The sequence below is a fragment of the Phascolarctos cinereus genome, unplaced genomic scaffold (genome assembly GCF_003287225.1).
Source record: "Phascolarctos cinereus isolate Bilbo 61053 unplaced genomic scaffold, phaCin_HiC Scaffold_2;HRSCAF=192, whole genome shotgun sequence".
NCBI classification, from domain to species: Eukaryota; Metazoa; Chordata; class Mammalia; order Diprotodontia; family Phascolarctidae; genus Phascolarctos; species Phascolarctos cinereus.
Window position 1 is genome coordinate 146,853,622 of NW_027555625.1, and position 24,147 is coordinate 146,877,768.

Below are 24,147 nucleotides of genomic sequence, written 5' to 3' on the forward strand. Positions count from 1 at the left end.
CGGACTCCCACAGTGATTCACTTCTGCTAATACCCCTTGGCATGAATCATTGCCCAAGGCCTTTTTAAAAGTTTGAATCAATTACATAGCCATGTCACCCCTATCCCTCCGTTTGATTCCTTCCTCAAAGGAAAATAAAACTGTCCAACATAATTTCCTTTTACAGACAGAATTTTGCTTCCTTACACCACCCCACCCCATCCCAGTAGAGTAAGTTAAATGTGTCATGATCCTACCCCTTCTTACAAATCCCAAACTGATGGCTGATATACAGGTGAGAATTAGTCATTTACAGTTCCTCTCTGGCATTCTCCCTATGGATCAGAGCCATGGTCAAGCATATTCAACAGATGCTAATAAACAATAACTGTGTGCAGAGCACTGGGGTAAGCACTGTGGGAGGTACAAAGTTTCAAGACAAGTCTTATCTAGATAAACAAGGCAAGCCTCCAGTTCCCTGACATATTAGTTGTTTATATCAAAGATGGCCAGCTGTTTTATAAAGTCACCCTTGCACTCCTTCAGGAATCTTGGGTGGACGCCACCTGCTTCCTGTGATTTATCTGTATCTAACTTGTGGTTTAAGGCTAGAATAGCCCGTGAACCGACCACAGTTTCTCTGACATGTCTGCTCCAAAAGACAGTTTTGGATTGGGAGTGTTCCTAACAACTAAAAATTGAGGCAAAGTATCTTTTACATTTGCCTCCTGGACTGATGATACCCAATAGGCTAGCTGGCTCTCTCCTTTTGGTGCACATAAAGACCCTTAAGAACCTCACTAGGTGTCCTTCAAATTCTCTTTTCTTACCCCTTGGTTTACAATTTACTTCTGGCCTGTCACATTATTTTTTTGGGGACTTCCCTGGTCACCTCCATTGGGCCAGCTGTCTGGTCTTTGAAGGACAGATAGCTTTTCCCCTAGGATAATCAATCAACAAACATTTATTAATTGCCTATTATGTACCAGGCATTATGCTAAGTGCTGGGCATCACTTAATGGGACTGGGTGCAAGATAATAAGCTTTAGCGATCGAAGGAAGCTTCGAGATGTTCTCATCCAACTCATTTACAGAAGAGGAAACCCAGGCCCAGAGAAGTTAAATGACTTACCCAGGGTCACAGAGGTGGTACCTGGCATAGATAGGATTTGAACTCAGTTCCTCTTAGCCGCAAATCAGCCCTCTTTTCAATGATCTCTTCATCTAACCATTTAGATCCCAAGCACACGTTTACCCTAGACTTCCAACAAGTTATTTACAAAATGTCCCCAGACTTCCTGTGGGACTTTTAATGTCATTCCTTTAAATACATTGCCTTATACTACTCCTCATTTAGAGAAACTACATGAAGGATAACTTTGGTTTTCCCCTACTGCCAAAATCCCAAACTGGAACATAATCATTTTTTCAGCAAGTAATTACTGAGGGCCAATTATGTTGTTGGTGTTTGTCCTCCATTTTTGAAGAGGACCAATGCCGTCAAGGGTCGATGTCTTGACTTGAGTCGAACTGGATTGGCCCAGGATACAGTGGATGACCATTCCTGACTGACCAAGCTCTCAGTGCCCCATTGCACCTGCTTCAGCAGCCTTTGTGGCTGTTGGAACAAACTGTTCTCATCTGCCCATTCTGGGGAGGGAAGTCTCCACTGCTGCATGAGATTCTGAGTCCCTGAGGTCCTGGACTTCAGAATTATAGGATTACAGATTTAGAACTGGAAAGTAACTCAGAGGTCCTCTAGCCCAACAGTCTAAATGTAGAGAAGGAATCCTAAACCCAGAGAGATCAAGACACTTGGCCAAGGTCACACAGGAAGTGAGTGGCAGGGCTTGGATTTGAGACCTAGGTCTCCATTCTCTCCATTTGAGTATTAACTAAATGTGGCCTTTAGACATCCCTATTACACTTCCCCACCTCTGGCCCCAACTTTCACTTGTCATCGGAACCCCAACTGCCAGCATAACAATAATGCTGTCTGACTGATATGATGCTTTGATTCTCAGCATTTCCACATGCTCATTTGGTGTGCTGCAATCTCAGCTCCTCTCTACATTTTGGTGATACATCTAGGAAATCTGTCACCAGGCCATCCCTGGATGGGGCTTGTCTTCCATTGATGGGGCACCTTCCCATACAACATTTGCACCCAGATTGGAACTGGGTTGCAATGAACATGAAAGACAGTACAGATAAAGTTACTGAAGAAACATGAAGTCTGAGGGGAGCTATTGCCCTAATACTGGCCTTTGAACTTGCTCCCTGGAGAAGAATTTGATGAGAATAGCCCTAAGGAGTCAGTCAGAGAGAGACAATAAAGGTCAAGATGACCCAGGCCCTGGCAAAGCTCCTAGGGATCTGTCCTCAGGATGTAGCACTGTCTACAGCTACACTGCTTAGTACTTAGCACAGTACCTGGCTCATAGGAGGAACTTGAATGGTAGTTGACTTACCAACTATTTAAAGGATTCACCTGAAACAAGGGAGGCCTGTTTTAATGGATCTTGGACTCCTTGAAAGGATGGTTTCCTTTGGTTCCTCCTAGAGCAGTCTGGAAAGCCGAGAGCTGCCTAATAAAATGTAACCCGTAACAGATAAGATTCCATGGACACAAATCCTATTGGACGGGTCCCAGACATTGCTGCCATCTTCAGTTCAGCTCTCCCTACAACTTGGTCCTGAGAAATACGGTGGGAAAAGCACAGGACAAGGAGTCAAAAGACCTGAGATCTAGTTCCAACTTTTTCACTAATTCTGTATGACCTCGGGCAAATGGACAAATTCCTTTCCCTCATTCATAAAATAAGGGGGTTAGGTTAGGTGATCAGTAAAGTCCAATCCAGCTTTCATCAGTCCCTTCACAACACAGACCTTCTGTGGTGCGGATTCCCTCTGTCAGTCGCCTACCTGGAATAGCCCCAACCAGACCAGAGTCTATATCTCCCTTTCCGGGCAGATTAATCCACCCAGCTTGGAACTACAGCCTGAGCTGAGCTTGATTGGCTAGGGAGTGAATTTCAACTCACCTGATGGGCAACATTTGACTGGTCCCAGCATGTTGGGGCATCTTGCTATCCATGGCAGCAGCAATCGCCACTCCTCCCTCATCCATTATTTCTGGAAAGGGCATGACTATTGACTGCTTTATGGTGCCCCTCACCAATCTTGCAACTCCCCAAACAAAAAAAAAAATCCCTTGCTTGTACATATACCATTTCCCCAATGTGCTATCTCCCTGTATTAGGATGTAAGCTCCTGGAGGGCAGGAATAGTCTCACTTTTGTCTCTGTATCCCCAGTACCTAGCACAGTGCTCAGCACATCTGTTATTGTTGTTATTCAGTCATTTCAGTCACATCTAACTCTTCATGACCCCATCTGGAGTTTTCGTGGAAAAAAAAAAAAAACAAAAAAACCTGCAGTGGGTTTCCATTTCCTTCTCCAGCCATTTTACAGATGAGGAAACTGAGGCAAACAGGTTTAAGTGACTTGCCCAGGGTCTAACAGCTAGTAAGTGTCTGAGGCCAGATTTAATCTCAGGTCTTCCTACCTCCAGGCCCAGCACTCTATCCACTGTGCCACCTTGTTGCCTCTTGGCCTATAGAAAGTGCTTAATAAATGCTTTTTTTTATTCATTCATTCATTCATTCATTCATTCATTCATTCATTCACATATGACCATGATAGAATCAGAGGCTACTATGTCGATATTTCAGCCTATGTTTACCAGAGTAAATTAAATTAAAAGGAAAATTAAAACTCATGCAAAGAAGTCTAAGACCAAGAAGAGGCTAAATGGGATTGGGAAGGAGAGAAGTCCCATGGATCCAGGATATCAGGAGCTGAAGTCTTAGGTAGAAGGATGAGCTTCTTGGACTGAGTCTCCTAAGGTCATAATCACAGCCAGAGGTTACAGCCAAAAGCTGTAAGGTGTTTGTGAAAAGCAAAACTCTGAAAATGCTAGTATGGCAGAAGGGACAGGGGGAGAGGGTGTGTAGGAGGGTGGAGACAATGCAGAGAACAGCCAGCTTCCATTAGAAAGGAAATATTCTCTGAGCATGCTAATGTTGACCCACTGCTGCCCTCCTCTGGACAAATGAAATGCTGCCACTCACAAGGGAATTCAGGTTCCAGTACAGGGCCAGGCTCCACTCCTTTTATTTCAATTCAAATTCATTTCCATTTATTAGGTGCCAACTGGGCACTGAGGATATAAAGAGAGATCGGACAAAGGCTATGCCCTCAAGAAGCTTACAATCTAAGTGGAGAGGGCAGAAGACAAGTACACAAAATAACTAGGTTACAAGGTCTCCCTTTTGGTAACTATTAAGAAGGAAGTATTACCCTGGGCAGTGGATAGAGCCCTAGGCCTGGAGTCAGGAAGACCTGAGTTCAAATCTGACCTCAGACACTTACTAGCTGTGTGACCCTGGGCAAGTCACTTAATCCTGTTTGCCCCAGTTTCCTCATCTATAAAATGAGCTGGAGAAGGAAATGGCAAATCACTCCAGTATCTTTGCCAAGAAAACCCCAAAATGGCTTCAAGAAGAGTCAGACATTACTGAATAACAACAAAAAAAAGCATTATTCTGTGTGGCAAGTATTAAGGAGAGAACCAAGTAAGTGCAATGAGAAATCTGAGGAGGGAAAGATCATATTCAGAGTTGGGGGGAGGGAAGGAAGTCAGAAAGCAGGAAAGGCTCCATGGAGGCTGAGTCAGGCCTTGAAAGAAGGGAGGGATTTCAACAGGTAGATATGGTGATGACCTCAGGGTTTTACACAGTAAGAAAGAGTCTCAGGTCATATTTGAACTCAGCTCTTCCGGACTTCATGAATTACTTCTCCTTTTCCTTTTTTTTTTTTTCTGGGGGTGGGGGTCAGCAATTAGGGTTAAATGATTTGCCCAGGGTCACATAGCTAGTAAGTGCCTGAGGCTGGATTTGAACTCAGGTTTTCCAGACTACCAAGAGTACCAAGGCTGGTACTCTATCCGCTGCACCATCTGGCTGCCCTTCCCCCTTGCATTATTTCTTAATTCCAAGCACCGAACAAAGATGGGAAAACAGGAGGTAGCAGTGTAAGGATGGGGTTCCATTCTAAGTACAGTTCTTGACTGAATTAATCAATCTAATACAAATGTGAACAGGGCTATACCTCCTTGACAAGGAATTTATATAAAAGGACGCAGAAATCTAAGAACCAGGAAGATACTCTGAAGGTTGAAGCAAGCTTGGCCATTTGACACACCTCTGAGGAGAAAAGCATGGGAGACTAAGCACAGGCAAGTCAGGAAAACCTGAGTTCAAATCCCATTTCTGACACATTAGCTGTATTATCCTGGGCAAGTCACTTAATGTCCCATCTCACATTTCCAACTGCCTATTAGACATCTTGATCTCAATGTCCCGTAGACATCTTAACCTCAACATGTCCAAAACTGAACCCATTTTCTTCCCTCCCACCCAACCTTCTCTTCCTCTAATTTATCTGTAATTGTCAAGGGTACCACCATCCTCCCAGTCATCCAGGCTCATGACCTAGATGTTACTTCCTTTCTCTCACCCCTTCCATAGTCAATCAGTGGTCAAATCCCATCATTTCTACCTTCATGACATCTCTTTTCTAAGCCCCTTCTCTCCTCTGACACTGCCACCACCCCAGTGTAGAGACCTTCACCAACTCATGCCTATGCTATCAAAATTATCCTGCTAATTGATCTTCCTGCCTGAAGTTTCCATTTCATCTCTGTTTCATCTTCTCCTTAGCTGTCAAACTAATGGCTCTCAATTACCTCCAGGACCAAAAATAAAATCTGTTTGGCTTCGTAACCTGGCTCCTTCCTAATGTAATCCCAGCCCTAACACCCACTGGTATGGGACTCTTTCCTCACTGATGGAGATGAATGCAACCATGCCCACATGAGGGGCAGGGCAGAGTTAGTGAAAGCAGGAGAGAAGAAAAGCATCTCTTCAATCTCTTCAGATTCTTCTAGCTTCTAACTTCAAAACAGAAGATACGTGATGCCCCCCTCTCTTTAGGTTGCTGAAGGGAGAAAAATACTCTAGGAAGAAACTGACATGAGAGGAACTGGCAAGCTCTATCATGTCCCTATTCCAGCTTACTACGCTAGAGACTTTGTGGAATTTCCCCTTTGAGTGAGATCTGGGACTCACTCTCTTGGTTAAGCTGAGTTATCTCACTCCCAGTGGGAGAGCTCCTTTACTCTGTATTGTCTGGTATGTATTCTCATATGCATTCTTACTTTGATTTCTGCTTTTACTATTGACTTGGATAAATGACCTTCTTTACTGTTATGTGTGTTCATTGCAGAACTGGCATCTGGTGGGAAGGGCTTCAGGTCTTGAATACAGAGCTTGGGGACCTCCTTTCCCCATTAAGAAATAATAATCTAGCTTGAACCTAAAAATTACAACTAACTATATTTTAAACTAACAATATTTTAAATATAATTTTATATTTTATATGATTTTAATATCAACAATAAATAGATGTAATTCATATAATTATACAATTTATATAATTTTAATAATATTGACAATAATTAAATAGACATAATTCTAGTTCAGTAGCCCTTCTCTCTAAGAAAGCAGAGTGGAGGCCAGCCACTGACCCCAGTCTCTTGTTTCCCCTCCTGGTGAGAATTAAGGTCTCCCGTGGAGAAGAATGGGGGGCAGAGATGCTCACCTTTCTGTGAGCCACACACGACACTCCTCTATGTCCCACCCTCCCAGTCTCCTTCCAGTTTGTTCCCCTCCACCTATTCCGTGCTCCAGTGACACTGTCCTCTTGCCATTCCCCCACACAAGACACTCCATCTCTCAACTCTGAACGTTTTCCCCGGGCTGTCCCCTATGCCTGGAGCTCTCCCTCCTCATCTCTTCCTTAGCTTCCTTCCAGTCTCAGCCAATGTTCTCCTTAATCCCGTTCCTCCTTCATCTTAGCCCCTTCCCTCTGAGATGAATTCCAATTCATCCCGCATACATTTTGCTCATCCATAGTTGTTTGATGCCCTCTCCCCTATTAGACTATGAGCCCCTTGAGAGCATGGAATACTTTTGCCTTTCTTTGTATTCCCCATTACTTAGAATAGCTCTTGGTATACAGTAGGTGCTTAATAAATGCTAGTTGACTGGCTGAACATCTCAGCCTCAGTTTACTTATCTGTAATATGGGCATAATAATAGCACCAACCTTGCCAGATTGTTGTGAGGATGGACCAGAGATCATATCTGTAGAGTGCTATATAAATAAAAGCTATCATTTATTTTTTAAATGTCTGAGGTAAGATTTGAACTCGGGGATAGATAGAAGGCAGGATCAGTTAGGAGACCATTACAACAGCCCACTCAAAAAGAGGAAGGTCTGAACTAGGTTGATTACACCCACAGAGAAAGGGAAGGGACGGAGGGGAAATGGGAGGATGTGGGAAGAACAAAACCCAACTTTTTCCTCCTTCACTTTGCTGTGGATGTCGTCGCCCCTCTCTCTAGTTCACCTCTTCGTCAAGGTCTCTCTCTCTAGCCTGGAGAAGGTACCTTGCAAGAAAGGATGGGAAGATCCTGGCCCACATGCCCAGGGAAGAGGCAGAGTGGAGCCCAGAGCTGCTCCTAATTGGTTATTAATTGTCTCTCATTAAGAAAGCCCAGGAGAGCAATTTGGAAAGATCTCTATTGAGATGGACTGGCCAAAGGGAAGAGAAAGAAGGAAAGAGAGAAGAGGAAAAGACCAGGAGGATGGGGATGGTGGAAGCATTTACATAGTGCCTGCTGCATACATGGCATGCCAGGCACTGTGCCAAGTCCTTTACAAATGTTATTTCATTTGATCTTCACAACAACTCTGCCAGGTGCATGCCCATTTTGCAGCAGAGGAAACTGAGGGACAAGTACAGGGAAAGGTGAGGAAAGATGAGAGGAAAAAGAAGAGAAGAAATAAAGGGAGGGGTAGGGGCGGGAACTGGAGAGAGCCATTTCTGGAGACTAGAATAGAATGACCAAAAGGGCTGAGCAAAGGAGGAAGAATCTTTTTTTATTAGCTTCAAGGGACTTTAATGATCATCCAGCTTAACTCCCTCATTTTACAGATGGGGAAACTGAGGCCCAGAGAGTTGCTCAAGATCATACAGGGAGTAAGCAGCAGAAACATACAAATCTGACCCTGTTCCTTAAAATCCTTCAGGCTAGGAATCCCGATAATCCAATTTGAACTTTCCAGGGTTATACCCCAAGTAAAAATTGCTCTGACATTTATGGAATTTCATATGCCTTCATTTAATCATGCTGCCCTTCCCCATAACTAAAAACTTTGTGGGAGTGTCATCATATGTCCCCTAAAGTTATAAATACCAAATTTACCTATGGGCAGAGGGAAAGGTATCTATAATTAGATAATCCAACTATTTCTCACCTATTGTGTTAGCTACATTTATCAAGTTGTCTCTAAGAAAGGCGATTCTAACAGGATTGTCCTGCTGCCTTCTGCTGCTAAATGTTGGATGACAAGTGAGCGAGAGGAAGGAATTTTTCGAGGACACACAAAGTGGCCCCATCTATGATCTTCATCTATCCCAACAGAGCCATAGAATGTTAGATCCAGAAGGAGACTATGAGGTCATCTAGTTCAACCTGCCTCATTTTTATAGATGAGAAAAGTAAAACCCAAAGAGATAAAATGATTTGTCAACAGCCAATCATTAAGTGGGTATTTTAAAAATCCTATCAAAACCTTTTAAAAATAGCAATTAATTATAAAGACTGGCATATCTCACAGATCAAACCATGTTTTTGACCTAAAATACATTGTGAGGTGGGACAGTGGATAGAGCACCAGCCCTGGATTCAGGAGGACCTGAGTTCAAATGCAACCTCCGATACTTACTAGCTGTGCGACCTTGGGCAAGTCCCTTAACCCTGTTTACCTCAGTTTCCTCATCTATAAAATGAGCTGGAGAAGGAAATTGCAAATCACTCCAGTATCTTTGCCAAGAAAACGCTGAATGGGGTCGTGAAGAGTCAGATTTGACTAAAATGACTGAACAATACTACCACATTCAGTAAAAGATTATTATAAGACACTATAGCATTGATATCAGGACTGCATGTCCACATTGCCCTTAGAAACCGATTCTACTGCGTACATCCCTGTCCCTGAATCAGCCGCACCTGATGTATGGATGAATAAGAAAGCCTTGGGGCTTTTATACAGAATTATAGAATCACAATATTTTGGATCTGGGTTGGACTCCAGCTGGTAGGAAACATGATATATAGTAGGACAAACAAAGGACTTCGAGTCAGAAGACCTGGATTCGAGTTCTGACTGTCACTTCTGGCAAAATATTTAACCTCTCTGAGGCTCATCTGTAGAATGGAGATTGATCACATTCATGCTTCCTACTGCTGTGAGGAAAGGACTTTGAAAGACCTGTGCTGATTGAAGCTTTATCTAGACCAATTTCCTTATTTCACAGATTAGGAAACCGAGACCTAGAGAGCTGAAGTGGTTTGTCCAAGGACACACAGAGAGTTAGCGGCCCAGTTGGAATGAGAATTCAGATTTTCAGAGTCCACTGGGGAAATTCCAAACCTGAAGCTTTGAATGCCCAACTGCATTCTTCCTGCATTTAAATCAAATCAACACACATTTATTGAGAACGGACTGTTCAAGGACCCATGCTAAGAACTCTGAGGAGGTGAGATTTTAACATTTTGAAGTAGAGAGAAAAGGGTGACCTTTCTGTCACTTCTACGTGGGAAAAACTAAGAAGGAAATCTAATCAAGGAAATCTGAATCAAGAAGTATAACTGCTGATAAGGCATTAAAGAGTTACACTTCCTAAGGACAGTGGCCTTTTACCAACTGGCAGAAGTTTAAGTCAAAGGAATTAATCACTAATAATAGATTTTACAGCCTTGGACATAAAAGCCTGGTCAAGTGGACCCTTTTTCAGGGATGTCAATCAGAACAATAAGGCATAGATATAGTGAGGTCACCTCCCCTATTCCCTAGTGCCCCTTTGATCTTCTAATCCTGACTCATGTTCTCTTAATTCCTGTGCTCTCCCCTAATTTTGAGTCCAAGAATCTTATCCAGAAGCAAGAGCTCATTTCGGATCAACCTGCACCCTCAAGCCAAGATCTTTAGGTACCAAGGACTTCAAAAAGCCCAGCCTAGATTCCCAGTTCCTTTGCCTAGCATCTAGACTCAGGACATCTGAAAGCATCCTCATTTAACCTCCCACCCCGGCCCCCTCACCTGCTGGACAGCCTCTGTTCCCATTAGTTTGGTCAGAATCTGTCAGGAAAAGCCATCTCCCTCTCTGGTTAAAGTGATGGCTGACGTCCCAAGACAGAACAGCAACCATTCCACCTATGGGCTATTCCCAAAGTCTCAGAGATGAGATACTAGTCCAAAGTCCTAGCGGGGCTCAGGGCCTGGAGCTGAAGGAGGATGGGGAGCTACTGGTCTGGGTCTCAGTGGCCTAGAGAGCACTGGGAGGAAAAGGAGAAGAGTGAGCCTAGCTCCTGGATAGAACCAATGCAAATAGGCCTTGGCTTCCTAGCCCCCAACCTCAAAGGCAGAGACTTCAAAGAGACTAAGTTTAGAGAAAACTCTGACTCTATGAGACAAGAGCCATTCCCCTGGAGGGCTATAAGGGCAAATGGGGAGGGGAGGCGGGGACCCAGGATGGCCTCTTTCGTCCTCTAGGTCCCCCAGCACCCACATTACATTCTTAACTCTGTTGGTCCAGGCTGCCCTGGGACTCAGACTAGTTAGCCCTGTAATAGCTGCCTACACTTTGCCCCCTCTTGCTCCCTTTCCTATGACATATTTACTCTTTAATCTGCCACCATCACTCAACAACGTCCCCTCTTCTGAAATTCATGCTGCCCCCTCCTCATCTACCAGTCTCTAGGACATTCTTCTCCCTTGCTGAGTGACTTTGATGTTGAGCTCATGGTCTTCCTCTCTAACCCTCTCCCTGAGGATCACAGGTCCCTTAGAAAAAGGAACAGGAGACTGATTTCTTTCCTAGATCCAACATGAAGTAGTGAAAGGGACCGATGTTCTGGCTTTCCTGGGGGACTCAGCTTCATCTGCTGGGAAAGGGTCCCATCCTGTCTTTTCTCACTAGGATGCTACGAGAGTTAGAGGTTCTCAGCCAATAAGGAGGTCGTGATACTTCCCTCTGTGGTCCCAGACTGTGCTAGAGGTACCAAGGGGAAAGGGGAGAGAAAAGGTGACAGAGGCCTTGCCCTCCTACCAACTGGCAAGCTACCTGGAGTGTCTAAGCACGTAGGCATCACAGAACCACAGATACAAGGCTAAAAGGGACCTTGGAGAGGTCTTCTCATCCAACTTTCTCATTTTCCAAATGAGTAAAGTGAGTCTCTGAAAGGTTTAGCGATTTTTCCCAAGGTCAAATAGCAAGTGGTAGGTAGTATCAGAGACGACTTAGAGACCAGAGTTTGAAAATGTCTTGAAAACATCAAAAAATTAAACTTATGGTATGGTACAGTGGAAAGAACTCTGAATTTGGTGTTGGAACACCTAAGTTTAAGCCCTGGCTTTTCAACTGACTGGCTAGGTGACTTTTAGTAAGCCACTTAAACTCTCTGGGCCTCAGTCTCTTCATCTATAAAAATGAAGCACATAGGCAGCTGTGATAGAATGTTAGACTTGGAGTCAGGAAGATCTGAGTTCGAATCTCACCTCAGCCGCTTAGTGACCTTGGGCAAGTCACTTAACCATCATCTGCCTCAGTTTCCTCATCTGTAAATTGTGGCTAATAACTAACTGCCTCTACCCCACAGGGTGATGGTGAGGATAAAACAAGAGAACACAGCAAACCTTAAAGCCCATATAAATGCTAGCAATCATTATTATTTTTACAAAGTGGTTTGGTCTAATTCTTAGCCAAATTCTGAGTAATTGGAATGACTGATTTAGATCCTGGGAAATCAATGATACCTCCATGCTCTTGGTAGTGGTGGGGGGGGGGTAGGTGGGAAGGAATGATTAGGTTTGTATATGCTTTTAGATGCTGATTTTGCTTTTGCTTATCTGGTTTTTGTCATTACAAAGGTGGGTTCAATAGTTGGTTCTGGGGGCAAGGTTTAAGCATGAGATGATTGTGATATAGAAATGAAAGGCTTCAATAATTTTTTCAATGAGTAAGAGTCCTTAAAAATGAAAAAGTTAGGAGCTCCTGGACTCCCCACCTCTAAATCCATAACCCTGTCATCTCCAGCCAACTGGTAAAGCAGGAGGTGGTGAGGACCAAGGGGCTGAACTCTATGAACTGCTATGTGTATGATTTGGATGAAGCAGAAGTAGATGGAGTGCTTAGGTACATTTCACCACCAAGAACTTGTTCTCCTATTAAACAAAAACAAATGAGTTTTTTGGGGGAGGTAGGTTATCTTTATATCTCAGAACTTTGTACAGAATATAATTGTAATCAGTGTTTGTTAAGTTGTAATAATAACAGCTACCATTTAGATAACACTTTAAGGTTTGCAAAGCACCTTACAAATTTATCATCACAACAACCCTGGGAGGTAGGTGCCCTTATTATCCCCATTTTACAGTTCAGGAAACTAAGGCAGATAGCTGTGAAGTGCTTTTCCCAGAGTCACACAGCTAGTAAATATCTGAGGCCAGATTTGAACTCAAAACATACCAATTCCAAGTCCAACAAACTGAGGCAAACAGAGTTAAGTGACTTGTCCAGGGTCACACAGCCAGTAAGTCAGATTTGAACTCAGAAGGACCCAGACTTCAGACCCGGCACTCTGTCCACTGTGCCACCTAGCTACCCTGTTCTAATAGCTTGGGATATTTTCATTCCTAGAGAAGATCATAGCTCAGAGAATGTTTGCCCAGTGCTTCAGTGCCTGGAATAGTAAATGCTTCATAAATGTTTGTTGACTGACTACACAAGATCTTAGAAGTCATATAGTCGAAACGATCCCCTCGTTTTACCAACAGGGAAATCAAGGCCCAAAAAGGTGAATGATTTGTCCCAAATCACCCAAATTGTAAATGACAAAACCAGAATTTGAACCCAGATCCTGACTCCAAATCTCCCTCTCCTTCTACCTCACCACAGACTCCAAGGTTCCACTAAGGCTCCAGATAGATTCTTCTTGCCTCATCCAAGAGGCTAACGCCCTTCCCCTCCGTCCTTTCTAGGATATATTCAGGAGCCCTGTTCATCATACTGCTTTGCATTCCAGGACAGCCCAGGACCCAGTAGCCCACCCTCTGAAGCCAAAGACCCCACAGCTGCCCCCCTGTCTGCCTCTCTTTCTTTCCTCTGTCCCAAATGAAATACTTGATCCCACCTGTGCTGGGCTATCCTGGCAGGAGTCCTGCAGAGTCACCCCAAGCTCCAGGGCTGTGCTTCCTCAATGGCCCCTGCCTTTCCTGCCACCTCACCTCGGGCCAGGTTCCCAGAAATGAATCGGAAGAAGAAGCTGTTGAGGTCTCCCAGGTGTTTCTTACAGCCGTGCTGGCATTCTCGGAGTTGGAGGGCGGCTTCCTGGGAGGGTCCCAAGACACCTGGGTTCAGGTCCTCTCCTCGACCAGGCATCCTGCTTCTTCTGGGCCTCACTGGGCTTTGCAGGGACAGAACTCCTCAGCTCCCTCACCCAGGCACTCCTGCCCTGAGATGCTTGGGTTGGGGCCACAAACTCCTCCCAGCTCGTGGCCAACTCACCTTCCCCTACCTCACCGACTTCTCTCCTTTCTCCTTCCCCCTCGTGTTTCCGAGTGTGTCTCCCCCTACCCTGCCCGTCCCCAAAAGCCTCTTTCTACAGCTCTCTTCCTTCTCCACACAGTCCTGTTACACTCAATCCCTTTCTCTCAGTCTCTTTCTGCATCTATCTAGATGTTTACGTAATTAGACTTTTCTATCACTCTTCCTTTCTGCTCCTCTACCTCCATCTCTGTCTCTCTCTGTTTCCCCCAGTATATTTCTCTGTCTCCTCTCTATCTGGTTGTCTATCTATCTCCCCCGTCTGTCTTGGTTCCTGTCTCTGTCTCCAATGTTCTTCGCCCACTTCCAGAGAGTCCTTGCACCCTCTGCAGCACCAACCCCAAGAACTGGGGCCCCGACCTTCTCCTAATTCTGCCTCACTGCTTCCCCTGCCCCCTCACCCCACCTCACCTCTACCACCCACCTCCTTTGAGGATCTCACTTGGTCCCATGCTCAATTCCCATCCTTCACTGCATAGCTAAAAACCTGCCTTTGGGGAAAGCCCAAATCAACCCTCACACTCTCCCTCCTTCCCACCAGCCTTGGCTTGTAGGGCCTTCATGAGTCTCCCCAACACAGTCTTCAGTCCCCGTCCTCCTGGTAGGTCTTAAGAGCACCCCTTTCCCATTACTGCAACCCCCGCCCCGACTTCCCCTAGTTTCCCCTGGACTTTGGTTAGCATTGATTTCATGCCCACTCCCCAGGGCTGGATTAGTGCAGGGCTTAGGGCCAGTGGCTGAGACCTCCAGGGTTCTATTCTTGGCCCTGCTATGTAAATGCCCAGGGAGGTGTGGATGATCTGCTTTCTCAGCTGAGAAGTGTGATATCAGTGCATTGAGGTCACCCCTGAAGGCAGAATCCCATTGCTTCTTGGCAGTACAGTAACAGTCAATGGGAAGCTGGAGGGTCTAAGAGCTGAGGCTGGGACCCCTCTTACATCAGCATCTCTTATCTTAAGCACATACATGCTCACGTGTGCACGCACACACACATACACACACACACACACACACCCCAAACCCTGGCACAGTCAGCAATGAGCTCTTCTTGGTAAGAGGAGGTAGCGATCACCTTTGACTGGTGGAGGACCATCTCCTACTGCTCTCCCTGTCACTGAACCCCATTAGATTATGATTATGAGCTCCTCCAGACCAACTGGAGTCTGGAGTCTTTTGCCTTTCTTTGTGTCCCCAGCACTTAGCACAATGCTTGGCACACAGTAGGTGCTTAATGCTTATTAACTGACTAAACTGAAGAACCCTGAAGCCTAAGGCATTCAGACCACAAAACTTAACCTGGTACCTTCTCCTCCTTCCTCCATCTCCTGCTGCCCACCCCAACTTGCCAGGAATTCCACCGAGGCCTCCACGTAGTTCTGCCCCCACCAACGGTCCTTGGAGACCATACCCTAATGCATAATAGAGCCTGACCCACATGAATCCAAATGCCTCCAAAGAGAAATGATAGATCCCAACTCAGAGGAAGAGGAGAGGGGGAAAATAACAAAAATAGCTAAGATTACCTAATGTTCTGCAAATAGCTCATTTCATCCTCACAACCCTGTGAAGTGGGTGCCATTATTATCCTCATTTACACATGAAGGAACCGGGCCTGAGAGAGTATAAGTGACTTTCTTAGGGTCACACAAGTAATTGTCCAAGGAGAGGTTTGGACCTCCGTCTTCCAACAATCTATGCACTCCTCCACGTGGCCCCAAAATGGGAGAATTAAGAACACACATCTCCTCTGGGCCTAGCCTCTTCCATCCTCCTCATTCTCCATTTCCAGTGAGTCTGGAAGGCCTGTCTGTCCATTTGTATTTCTTTATAGCTCCCAAATCTACTTGTCCTCTCCTTCTACTCTAATTTCTCTGCCCTGAATTCAAGCCCTTATTCCCTCACACCTAGACTGCTGCTGTGATATGTGTAATGGATAGGGCACTGGAGCTGGTTTTAAAGATCTGAGTTCAAATCTGACCTCAAACACTTACTAAATGTGTGACTGTGGCCAAATAAATTAACCTCAGTATACCTTGGTGTTCTCATCTGTAAAATGGGGGCCATAATAGCAATGACCTCCTAGGGTTATTGTGAAAATAAAATGAAATGATTATATTTGCCAAACAAATATAAATGCTAAGTATAATTAATTTCCTTTCCCTCATCTATCTTCCTTCCAACCTTTTGTTCAGTCATTTTTTCAGTCGTGTTCCACTCTTTGTGACCCCATTTGGGGTTTTCTTGGCAGAGATACTGGAGTGGTTTGTCATTTCCTTCTCCCTCTCTCCAACCTAACGTTGTATGATTATCACTGGTAGGAAATCTCCCCAATCACCCCAGTCAGAAAGAAGTCATCTCTCCTTCCTCAAAACCTCCCCTGAATGTTGTTTTCGCTAAGCGGGCTGTCTGTGCTGTTTTTGTATCTGCCTCATCTCCCCTACTAGACTTTAGCTTCCTGGCTGGTGTCTTCTTATGAATCTTCCACAGTGCCCAGAATTGCCGCTGTTGCTGTTCAGTTGTTTCAGTCATGTCTGATTCTTCAGGACCCCCACTGGGATTTTCTTGGCAAAGATGCTAGAGTGAGTGTCCATTTCCTTCTCCAGCTCATTTTACAGATGAGCAAACTGAGGCAAACAGGGCTAAGTGACTTGCCCAGTCACATAGATAGTAAGTGTCTGAGTTCTGAGTCTGAGTCTGAAGCCTGACCTCAGGCCTGTCACTCTACTGTACCACCTAGCTCCTCAGTATAGGGCTCCCACCCCCAAACAGAAGGGGGTCCATAAATACTTGTTAAATGAACAAATAAAGTTTGATACAAGGGAGAATTTCCTGACATTTAGCGTGACAGACACTGGAATGGGTAACAGAGGCTCAAAAAAAAATAACTTATGAATCAACTAACTGAACTGCCTTATTTTACAGATGGGGAAATGGAGGCCCAAAACCAAGCCAAGGATGACACAAGTCACATTCTAAGTCCAGAGCTCTTTCAACAACATCAAAATTTTAATTTTCAGAAATACTATCCTCAAATGAGGTAGGAGCAGTAAATGCAAACCATTCTTTAAATGCAGTAGGAGTGATCTTCCAATCCAGGCAGTGAGGGTGTTCTAGGGGTATCAACTACTCATGGGAAAAGTAGGAACCAGTGCATAGAATGGACTTGTTCTCCAGCTTAGCAGAACAAATTGTAGTGATTTCTTTCTGCTTTATATACCTCTTTCTCTCTCACCTCCTGAGTCCAACCTATTCCTTACCCAGGGTTTCTTCTGTTTGACTTCTTGACAAAGTAGACTAGCATATCAGGGAAATGCCACAGACATAATAATAATTATTATTTACATTTTTTTTTTAGCACCGAAAGCTTTACAACAATCCTTTGAGGAAATATAAATTCTATTGTGCTCATTTTATAGATGAGGCAGTTTCTAGACATTGAAAGAAATAGGCCCAGATTCTCCCCGATCCTAGCCATCCAAGATCCAAGAATAGAAAACATTCTCAGAAGGCCAAATCCCCTTTAAGGCATCTCACCTCTGACAACAGTCCAGACATTTGCCAAGATTGCCTGCCCTCCACGAAACCAATTCCCAAGAAAGTTTCCAGGCCTCTGTTGTTCAAGTCTACCCATGGTTGTAGCTGGGACAGGGAGATGTCCACCCCACCATCACCCTAGCCCATGTCCTCTCTACCACCACACACCCACTACGATGTTGTCCCAGATAAAGCCCTTCCTACCTATGACTCCACTCTTTGTTCTCCCTGGGGGTGGCAAAGGGGAGAGAGTGCAAGTTATCCCCCAGTCCACCAGTTCTGGCCCACCGTCTTTCCCTGTTGTGTTGTTGCTGAGTTGTTTCAGTTGTATCTGACTCTTCGTGACCCCATTTGGGGTTTTCTTGGCAAAGATGCTACAGTAATTTACCATATCCTTCTCCGGATCATTTTACAGACAAGGAAACTGAGACAAACAAGGTTAAGTGACTTGCCGAGGGTCACACAACTAGTGTCTGAGGCTGGATTTGAACCCATGAAGATGAGTCTTCCTGATTCCAAGCCCAGTGTACCACCTAACTTCACCCCCATCTCTCCCTATCCCAGCCTATTTCTTCCCACTCTCTGGCCTTCCTCAGTCATTCTCTGTGATCCTTAGCCATCCCGAGGGTTACCCTCTGTGTCTCAGTTTCTTCATTTGTAAAATGATAGGGTCGGCTTAGAGGAACTCTGGGATCCTTTTTGATTGGCCTCGCAATCTGCAGGCTGACCAGCAGAGGGAGATAGAACTTCATTAGTGGAAGGTGAGGCAATGAGAAAGAAGGAATAATTTAGTCTCTAACCCGTGCCCTACCTGAACTGGGATGGAGAGATGGGGGAGAGGGGGAGATAGGAGAGAGTGCAGAGGGATTTGATGGGCTCTCTACAGCCAGAATTGGGGGAGCATACCCAAGACAAGGTTATTCCAAGGTTACTCCCCTGATTTGCTGCTTTGGAAGGAAGAGGGGAGACGGAATAGGGTAGTAAGAGGATTCACAGGAGGGTAGAGCTCCCGACCTGAGTGTGGAGTTAAGGGGAGAAGTCCCCTCTCCTGGCCTTGGCTGCCGCCATCTTCAGGCCCTGCACTTGGACTGGTCTCCAGATGTTACCTCCCTCCCTATCTCCCAGCTCCCGCTGCCAGCATCCCACCCTCAAGACAACCGAAGTGGTTTTATTCCAGGTAAGGCAGATTTCTGGCAGGGCATAAACTCCATACAGATTGGTAGTTCACACTTTTGAGTCTAGTTCAGTAGAGTCTAGTTCTGGCCTGTGTTTACTGTTGAGACCCCTGGACCTCTGCCTGACCTAGCTAGACCTCATCCAGGTGCTTCTTTCCTAGCTCTCGGGGAAGTCTGGGCTCTCATTCTTTTTCCAATCAGCTCCTACTGTTGGTTCAGGCTGTGAATGTGCCCTAATTACTCTCTCCTCACTGGCACCTCTAAGGAGCCTCCATTCCCTTCAAGCTGTTACCTCCTTCAGAAGCCTGTCCCCATCACCCGAATCATCTTGGTCCTTGAATTGCTTGTATTTATGGCTAACATGGAACCATGTTTTGCATGACTTCACATATATAATGGGTATCACATTGCTTGCCTTCTCAATGGGAAGGGCTGGAGGAAGGGAGAGGATTTAAAACTCAAAATAAAAAATAAAAGTAAAAAGATTTAAGTTATTTGTATTTATTTGTATGTTTATGTGTTGTTAGACTCACTAGAATTCCACCAAAGGCAGAGATCAGGGTTTTTTTAAATTTTGTCTTTGCATCCTTAGTACTTAGCATAGAGGTCCTGACTCCACGACTTTGTATAGGCTCTGCCCCATGCCTATAATGCATTCTCTCCACAACTTCAGCTCTTAGAATCCCAAACTCCCTTGAAGGCTAAGTTCAGTGCCACTTTATATATCATGTCTTTTCTTTCCTGCCTCTTCAAGTTGTTGGTGCTTTCTTCACCATCACCACCCCCCAAATTGCTTTAGGGTGTATGTGTGTGGGTGGGTGTGGGTGTATGATTTACTTATCATCATACGTGTTTCTCCCTAGGGGAATGTAAGCTGCTTGAGTACCGGGACGATTTCATTTTTTTCTTTATATCCTCTGAACCTAGCATAGTGCATTCTGGGAGCTTAAAATGCAAAGATGCTTACTGATTAATTGATCAGCCATTCCTGAAGGAAGAAAAAATATGCCTCCAATTCCTTCACCATTCTCTGCTTTTTCCCTGAATGCCTGGGCTCCCCTTTGATGCCACTGGGCCCCAGAACCATTATGTCTCTTCCTGGAAGATCTCCGTACTCATTCATGGAGCCATAATCAAGTGCTTTCCAAAGCATCTTCAGCTTCCTCCCAGACCCACCCTACCCCTACTCCGTCATTCTCTTCTCTTGAAACCCAAGCTGTCCTTCAAGGTCTAACTCCCATGCCTCATCCTCCCACAGCCCCTCAGCTGGAAGAAGGGCCAGACAGCTAGGTGGTACAGCAGATAGAGGGCCAGGCCTGGAGTCAGGAAGACCCAAGTTCAAATTTGACCTCAGACACTTATTAGCTGTGTGACCCTAGGCAAGTCACTTCACCTCTGTTTACCTCAGTCTCCTCATCTATAAAATGGGGATAATAATAGCATCTACTTCATAGGGTTGTTGGGAGGATCAGATAATAATTGTAAAGCACTTAGCACAGTGCCTGGCATATAGTAAACACTTTATAAATGTTAGCCATCGTGACCATCATCTATGCTGTTTCCCCTTTAAGCAGCTAGGACTCTTATCATTCCTAAAACACTTACCATTTTCTGGGGCAGCCACATGGCACACAGACAATATCTTATATTTCAGCGCTGTCTCCTTTATCTTACCTTCTCTACTAAACTGTACGCTCAATGAGGGCAAGAGTGGCGTCTTGCTCTTTTTTGTACTTTCCTAAGGGTTTGCTGAATGAGCGATGAATGGATGGATGAATGAATGAATGGATACACACACTTTCACAAAGGAATACACAGAGGAACCTAGCCCATAGGGAGGTCAGAGGAACCTAGAGACGGAAAGGGACGTGTTTAGTTCAACTCCATCACTTCAGGACTTGTCCAGTATCACCCAGGTAGCAAATGGCAGAGGCAGAATTCAAACCCAGGTCCTCCAGCTCCATATCTGGGGCTTTGTGAGTTCTTAGAAAGCCCAGCCCAGATCCAGCCACAAGGACAGCCCTGGAGTCCCGTCGGCCAGTCCCCAGACCCTCGGTGCAAACCGCCAGCCAGCCCTCCTCGCTGCCAGTCCCTTTACCTGACCCCTGAGGGGCAGCGCTGGACAGGATCCACCTCACCAAACAGCACTTCATCAGGGCCTTGCGGGTCAGGCGAGGCTTCTGCCACTTGGTGGTCTCCTTCTTGCCCAGGGGCGTCTGGCTGGGGTCGCCCAGGAGGCTGCCATCTGTCTCCTTCATCTCTTCCTGAAGCAGAGATAGGCATCCCATTAAGAAAGACTCATCCCAGTTTTGAGCAAGTAGTGATCGAGTAATGACCCTCCCCATCTGAGCCATTAAGGGGCTTCCCAGGGCTAAGCTCCCTCTGAAACCTACCTGACTGCCCTCACTTGCAAGTCATGGCATCACCTTCCTGAGGTCACGATCTTCTCGAGAATGAAGAGCAAACAATAACAACTTGACCGTCCACCCGGCCAGAGCCAATCTCTAGGAATCACAGAAGTTCAAGTCTCAAACCCATCGAGCCCAGCTCATACAGGAACAAGAATTCCTCTGCAGTCAACCAAGCAGGCAAAAAGAATTTATTAAGTACCTACACTGTGCCGGGCACTACCTAAACGCTCTACAACACCTCCAGAAAAAAGCAGTAAATCAGCCAGCCTCTGCTCAAAGACCTTCAATGAGGAGGAGCTTACTGCCTCCTGAGCAGGCCCCCTTCCGCTTCAGAAAAGCTCAGATGGTAGCGAGGTTTCTTTTTTCTTTTTTTTTTTCATTGAAATAATATTTATTGTTCATGGGTAGGTAAAGCCAATATAACTTTTATTTTTTTATTTTTAAATTTATTTATTTTTAGTTTTCAACATTTACTTCCACAAGATTTTGAGTTCCAAATTTTCACCCCATCTCGCCCCTTCCCCCACCCCGAGGTTTTCTTTCCATCCACCTACTCTAAACCTGCCCTTCTTTAGTTTCCACTCCAGTGCTTAACCAGAACAAGTCTTGACCCTCTTCCTTATATATTCAAATACTTAAAGATAACTGTCATGTCCTCCCTAAGTCTTGGCTTCCCCCAGGCTAACCTTATCATTTTACAAATGAGAAAACAACCCTGGAGAAGGAAAAGGGGATTCCCAAAGTCACACAGCATGCCGGTGAGACTAGAAATAGAAATCTCATCTTATTTTGGATTTCACAGCTATAGGTTATTAGGTATTAGAATTACCCTAGCAGTCCAGCTTACCACCCCATACAGACAATCAATCGATCAATAAACATTTATTAAGTGGCTACTATTGGCCAAGCACTATGCTAAGAACTGGGGATTCAAAAAAGAGGCAAAATACAGTCCTTGCCCTCAAGAGCTTACAGTCTAATGGAAGAGACAACATATAAGCAAATTATACATACAAAGCAAGTTATATGTGGATAAATTGGACATGATTAACAGAGAGAAGGCTTTGGAATCAAGGAAATTTCTTTCCCTTGCAGGTGGTCATTCAGTCATTGATAACTCCAGGGTTAGGAAGCGTAAAATGTTGTCAAGTAGCCGCTATTCCATTTCTGGAGAGGTCTGACCATTGGGAAGGTTTCCATTCTATTGAGTCAAAGTCTTTTTCTCTGTAACGTCCACCTCCCGGTATTAGTTCTGCCCCACTGAAGCCAAGCAGAATAAGACCAAGATGGCATCAGCATTTTGGACGGTCACATGGTCCTCTTGACTCCTGGTGATCTTATATTCCATCAACCGCCACTATACCTCCACCCTACCCTCACCCTACTCCATTCCCAGGGTTTTTTTCACATAAACTATTTTTCCATCTTTATCTCCTCCCATTCTAGTGAGAAAGTGGTGACTCAGACATTAGAGGAGACCTCAAAGCCCACTTCTAATACATACTAGCATGTGACCTGTGCACACCATTTAACTTCTTTCAATTTGTTTCCTCATCTGTAAAATGGGTACGATAATACGTGTAGCACCTACCCCATAAGGGCATCATGAATATCAAATGAGGAAATGCAGTTTACCTATATTTGCCTTCATAAACCTTGAAATGATATATGAATGTTAATTATTTGTTACTATTATTATTATTAATACTGAACCTAATCCAGTGAGGCTCTCCCTCCTGTCACGATATTTAACCAATTACAAAAAAATAGAACAGAATCATTAAATTTCATAGAATTTTACACCTAGAAGGAACCATCTAGTTTAAGCTCCTCATGTTATAGATGAAGAAAATAAGACCCAGAAATTTTATACGTGGAGGGGACCATCTAGTCTATGCTCCTCATTTTGTAGAGAATGAAAATAAGATGCAGAAAGGTAAATGACTCTCCCAAGGTCACAGAGCCAGGCAGTAGCAAAGGCAGAACTAAAAACCAAGTTCTCTTCCTGACACCTCTGCTCTCTGTGGACTACCCAAACTGTCAGGGAGACTTCTTGAGATTCTGATGCCCCCTTTAGCCCTCAGCATGCAGCTCAGTTTCTGTGTCACTTCCATTTCTCTGCCTTGATGGGATCTCAGAGACCATCTAGACCGACCCATAATTGCACAAGAATCCCTCCTGCCACATCCCCTGCAAGTGCTCACCCAGATTTTGCTTAAAGACTTCCAAAGAGAGAGAGCTCACTGCCTCCTGAGGCAACCCAGGCCACTCTTGAATACTCAAATTGTAAGGAAATTCTAGAACTTTACAGTTAGAAGGACTTCTTGACATTTATTTTTTTTTGGGGTGAGGCAATTGGGGCTAAGTGACTTGCCCAGGGTCACACAGCTAGTAAGTGTCAAGTGTCTGAGGTCAGATTTGAACCCAGGTCCTCCTGACTGCAAGGCTGGAGCTCTATCCACTGCACCACCTAGCTGCCCCAGACCTCTTGACATTTAACCCAGCTGCTCAGGCTGTGGCTCTTTTGCCTATACTATTGTTCACAGCATCACCAACTCTAAGAATGAACCCCTTCTCAAAGACGCATCTTCAATGCCAGGTCTCCTGTGAAACCTTCCCTGATCCTCACCCCACTGTCCAATCAGGAACGTCTCTCCATCCCCAGGAACGTTCGTGGTCCTTTGTATTTCTTCCGGGCACTCGTCAGAGCCTATTTTGTGCAGCTGCTATTTATGTACAAGTCCCATCTCTCTGAGCTCATGCTGGAGGAACGTATTGATGTTTGCATTTCCCCAAGGCCCCGCAATACATTCAGTGCACACAGTGACATTTACACAGGAGTTAAATAAAGGTTTGAAAAGGCTCTTACGTAAGTTTTCCCTTACATCCAGCCTAGCTGTGTGTCTGCGTACCTTCTACCCACTGCTCCTGGCTCTATCCTCTGTAGCCAATGCAGAACACACCTAATACTTCTTCCACATGATGAAAAATGCTCGGTGATAATTATACCCTTTCCTATCTGCACTCTCCCCCACGCCTTCTCTTTTTCAGGCTAAACATTCCTAGTGTCTCCAGCTGATCTTCACCTTTCACCATCCTAGCTGTTTTCCTCTGTATGCTCCCCAATAATCAATGCCCTTCCTTCTATCTTGCACCAAGAACTGAACACAAAAGTCAAGCTCATCGGACCAGGGCAGAATACACCAGGTCTATGCTCTCCCTGATCTTGGTCACCATCCGTCCCCTAAGGC

At 44.9% G+C, this 24,147-nt stretch overlaps 1 protein-coding gene across 2 annotated transcripts in view; it reads right to left on the reverse strand.

Annotated features, from left to right (window-relative positions):
• Positions 1-24,147, reverse strand: part of KCNIP3 (potassium voltage-gated channel interacting protein 3) — a 156,577-nt gene that overhangs the window by 110,633 nt on the left and 21,797 nt on the right. The window contains exons 1-2 of one of the 2 annotated variants that reach the window (XM_078149665.1): positions 20,879-21,122; positions 20,584-20,749 (exon numbers count right to left, since the gene is read on the reverse strand). In XM_078149665.1, coding sequence (XP_078005791.1) covers positions 20,584-20,743 — 160 coding nt within the window. In that variant the 5' untranslated portion in view covers positions 20,744-20,749; positions 20,879-21,122. Of the gene's footprint in view, positions 1-20,583; positions 20,750-20,878; positions 21,123-24,147 lie in introns of those variants that run through there. The other variant, XM_020988347.2, reaches the window with a different exon arrangement.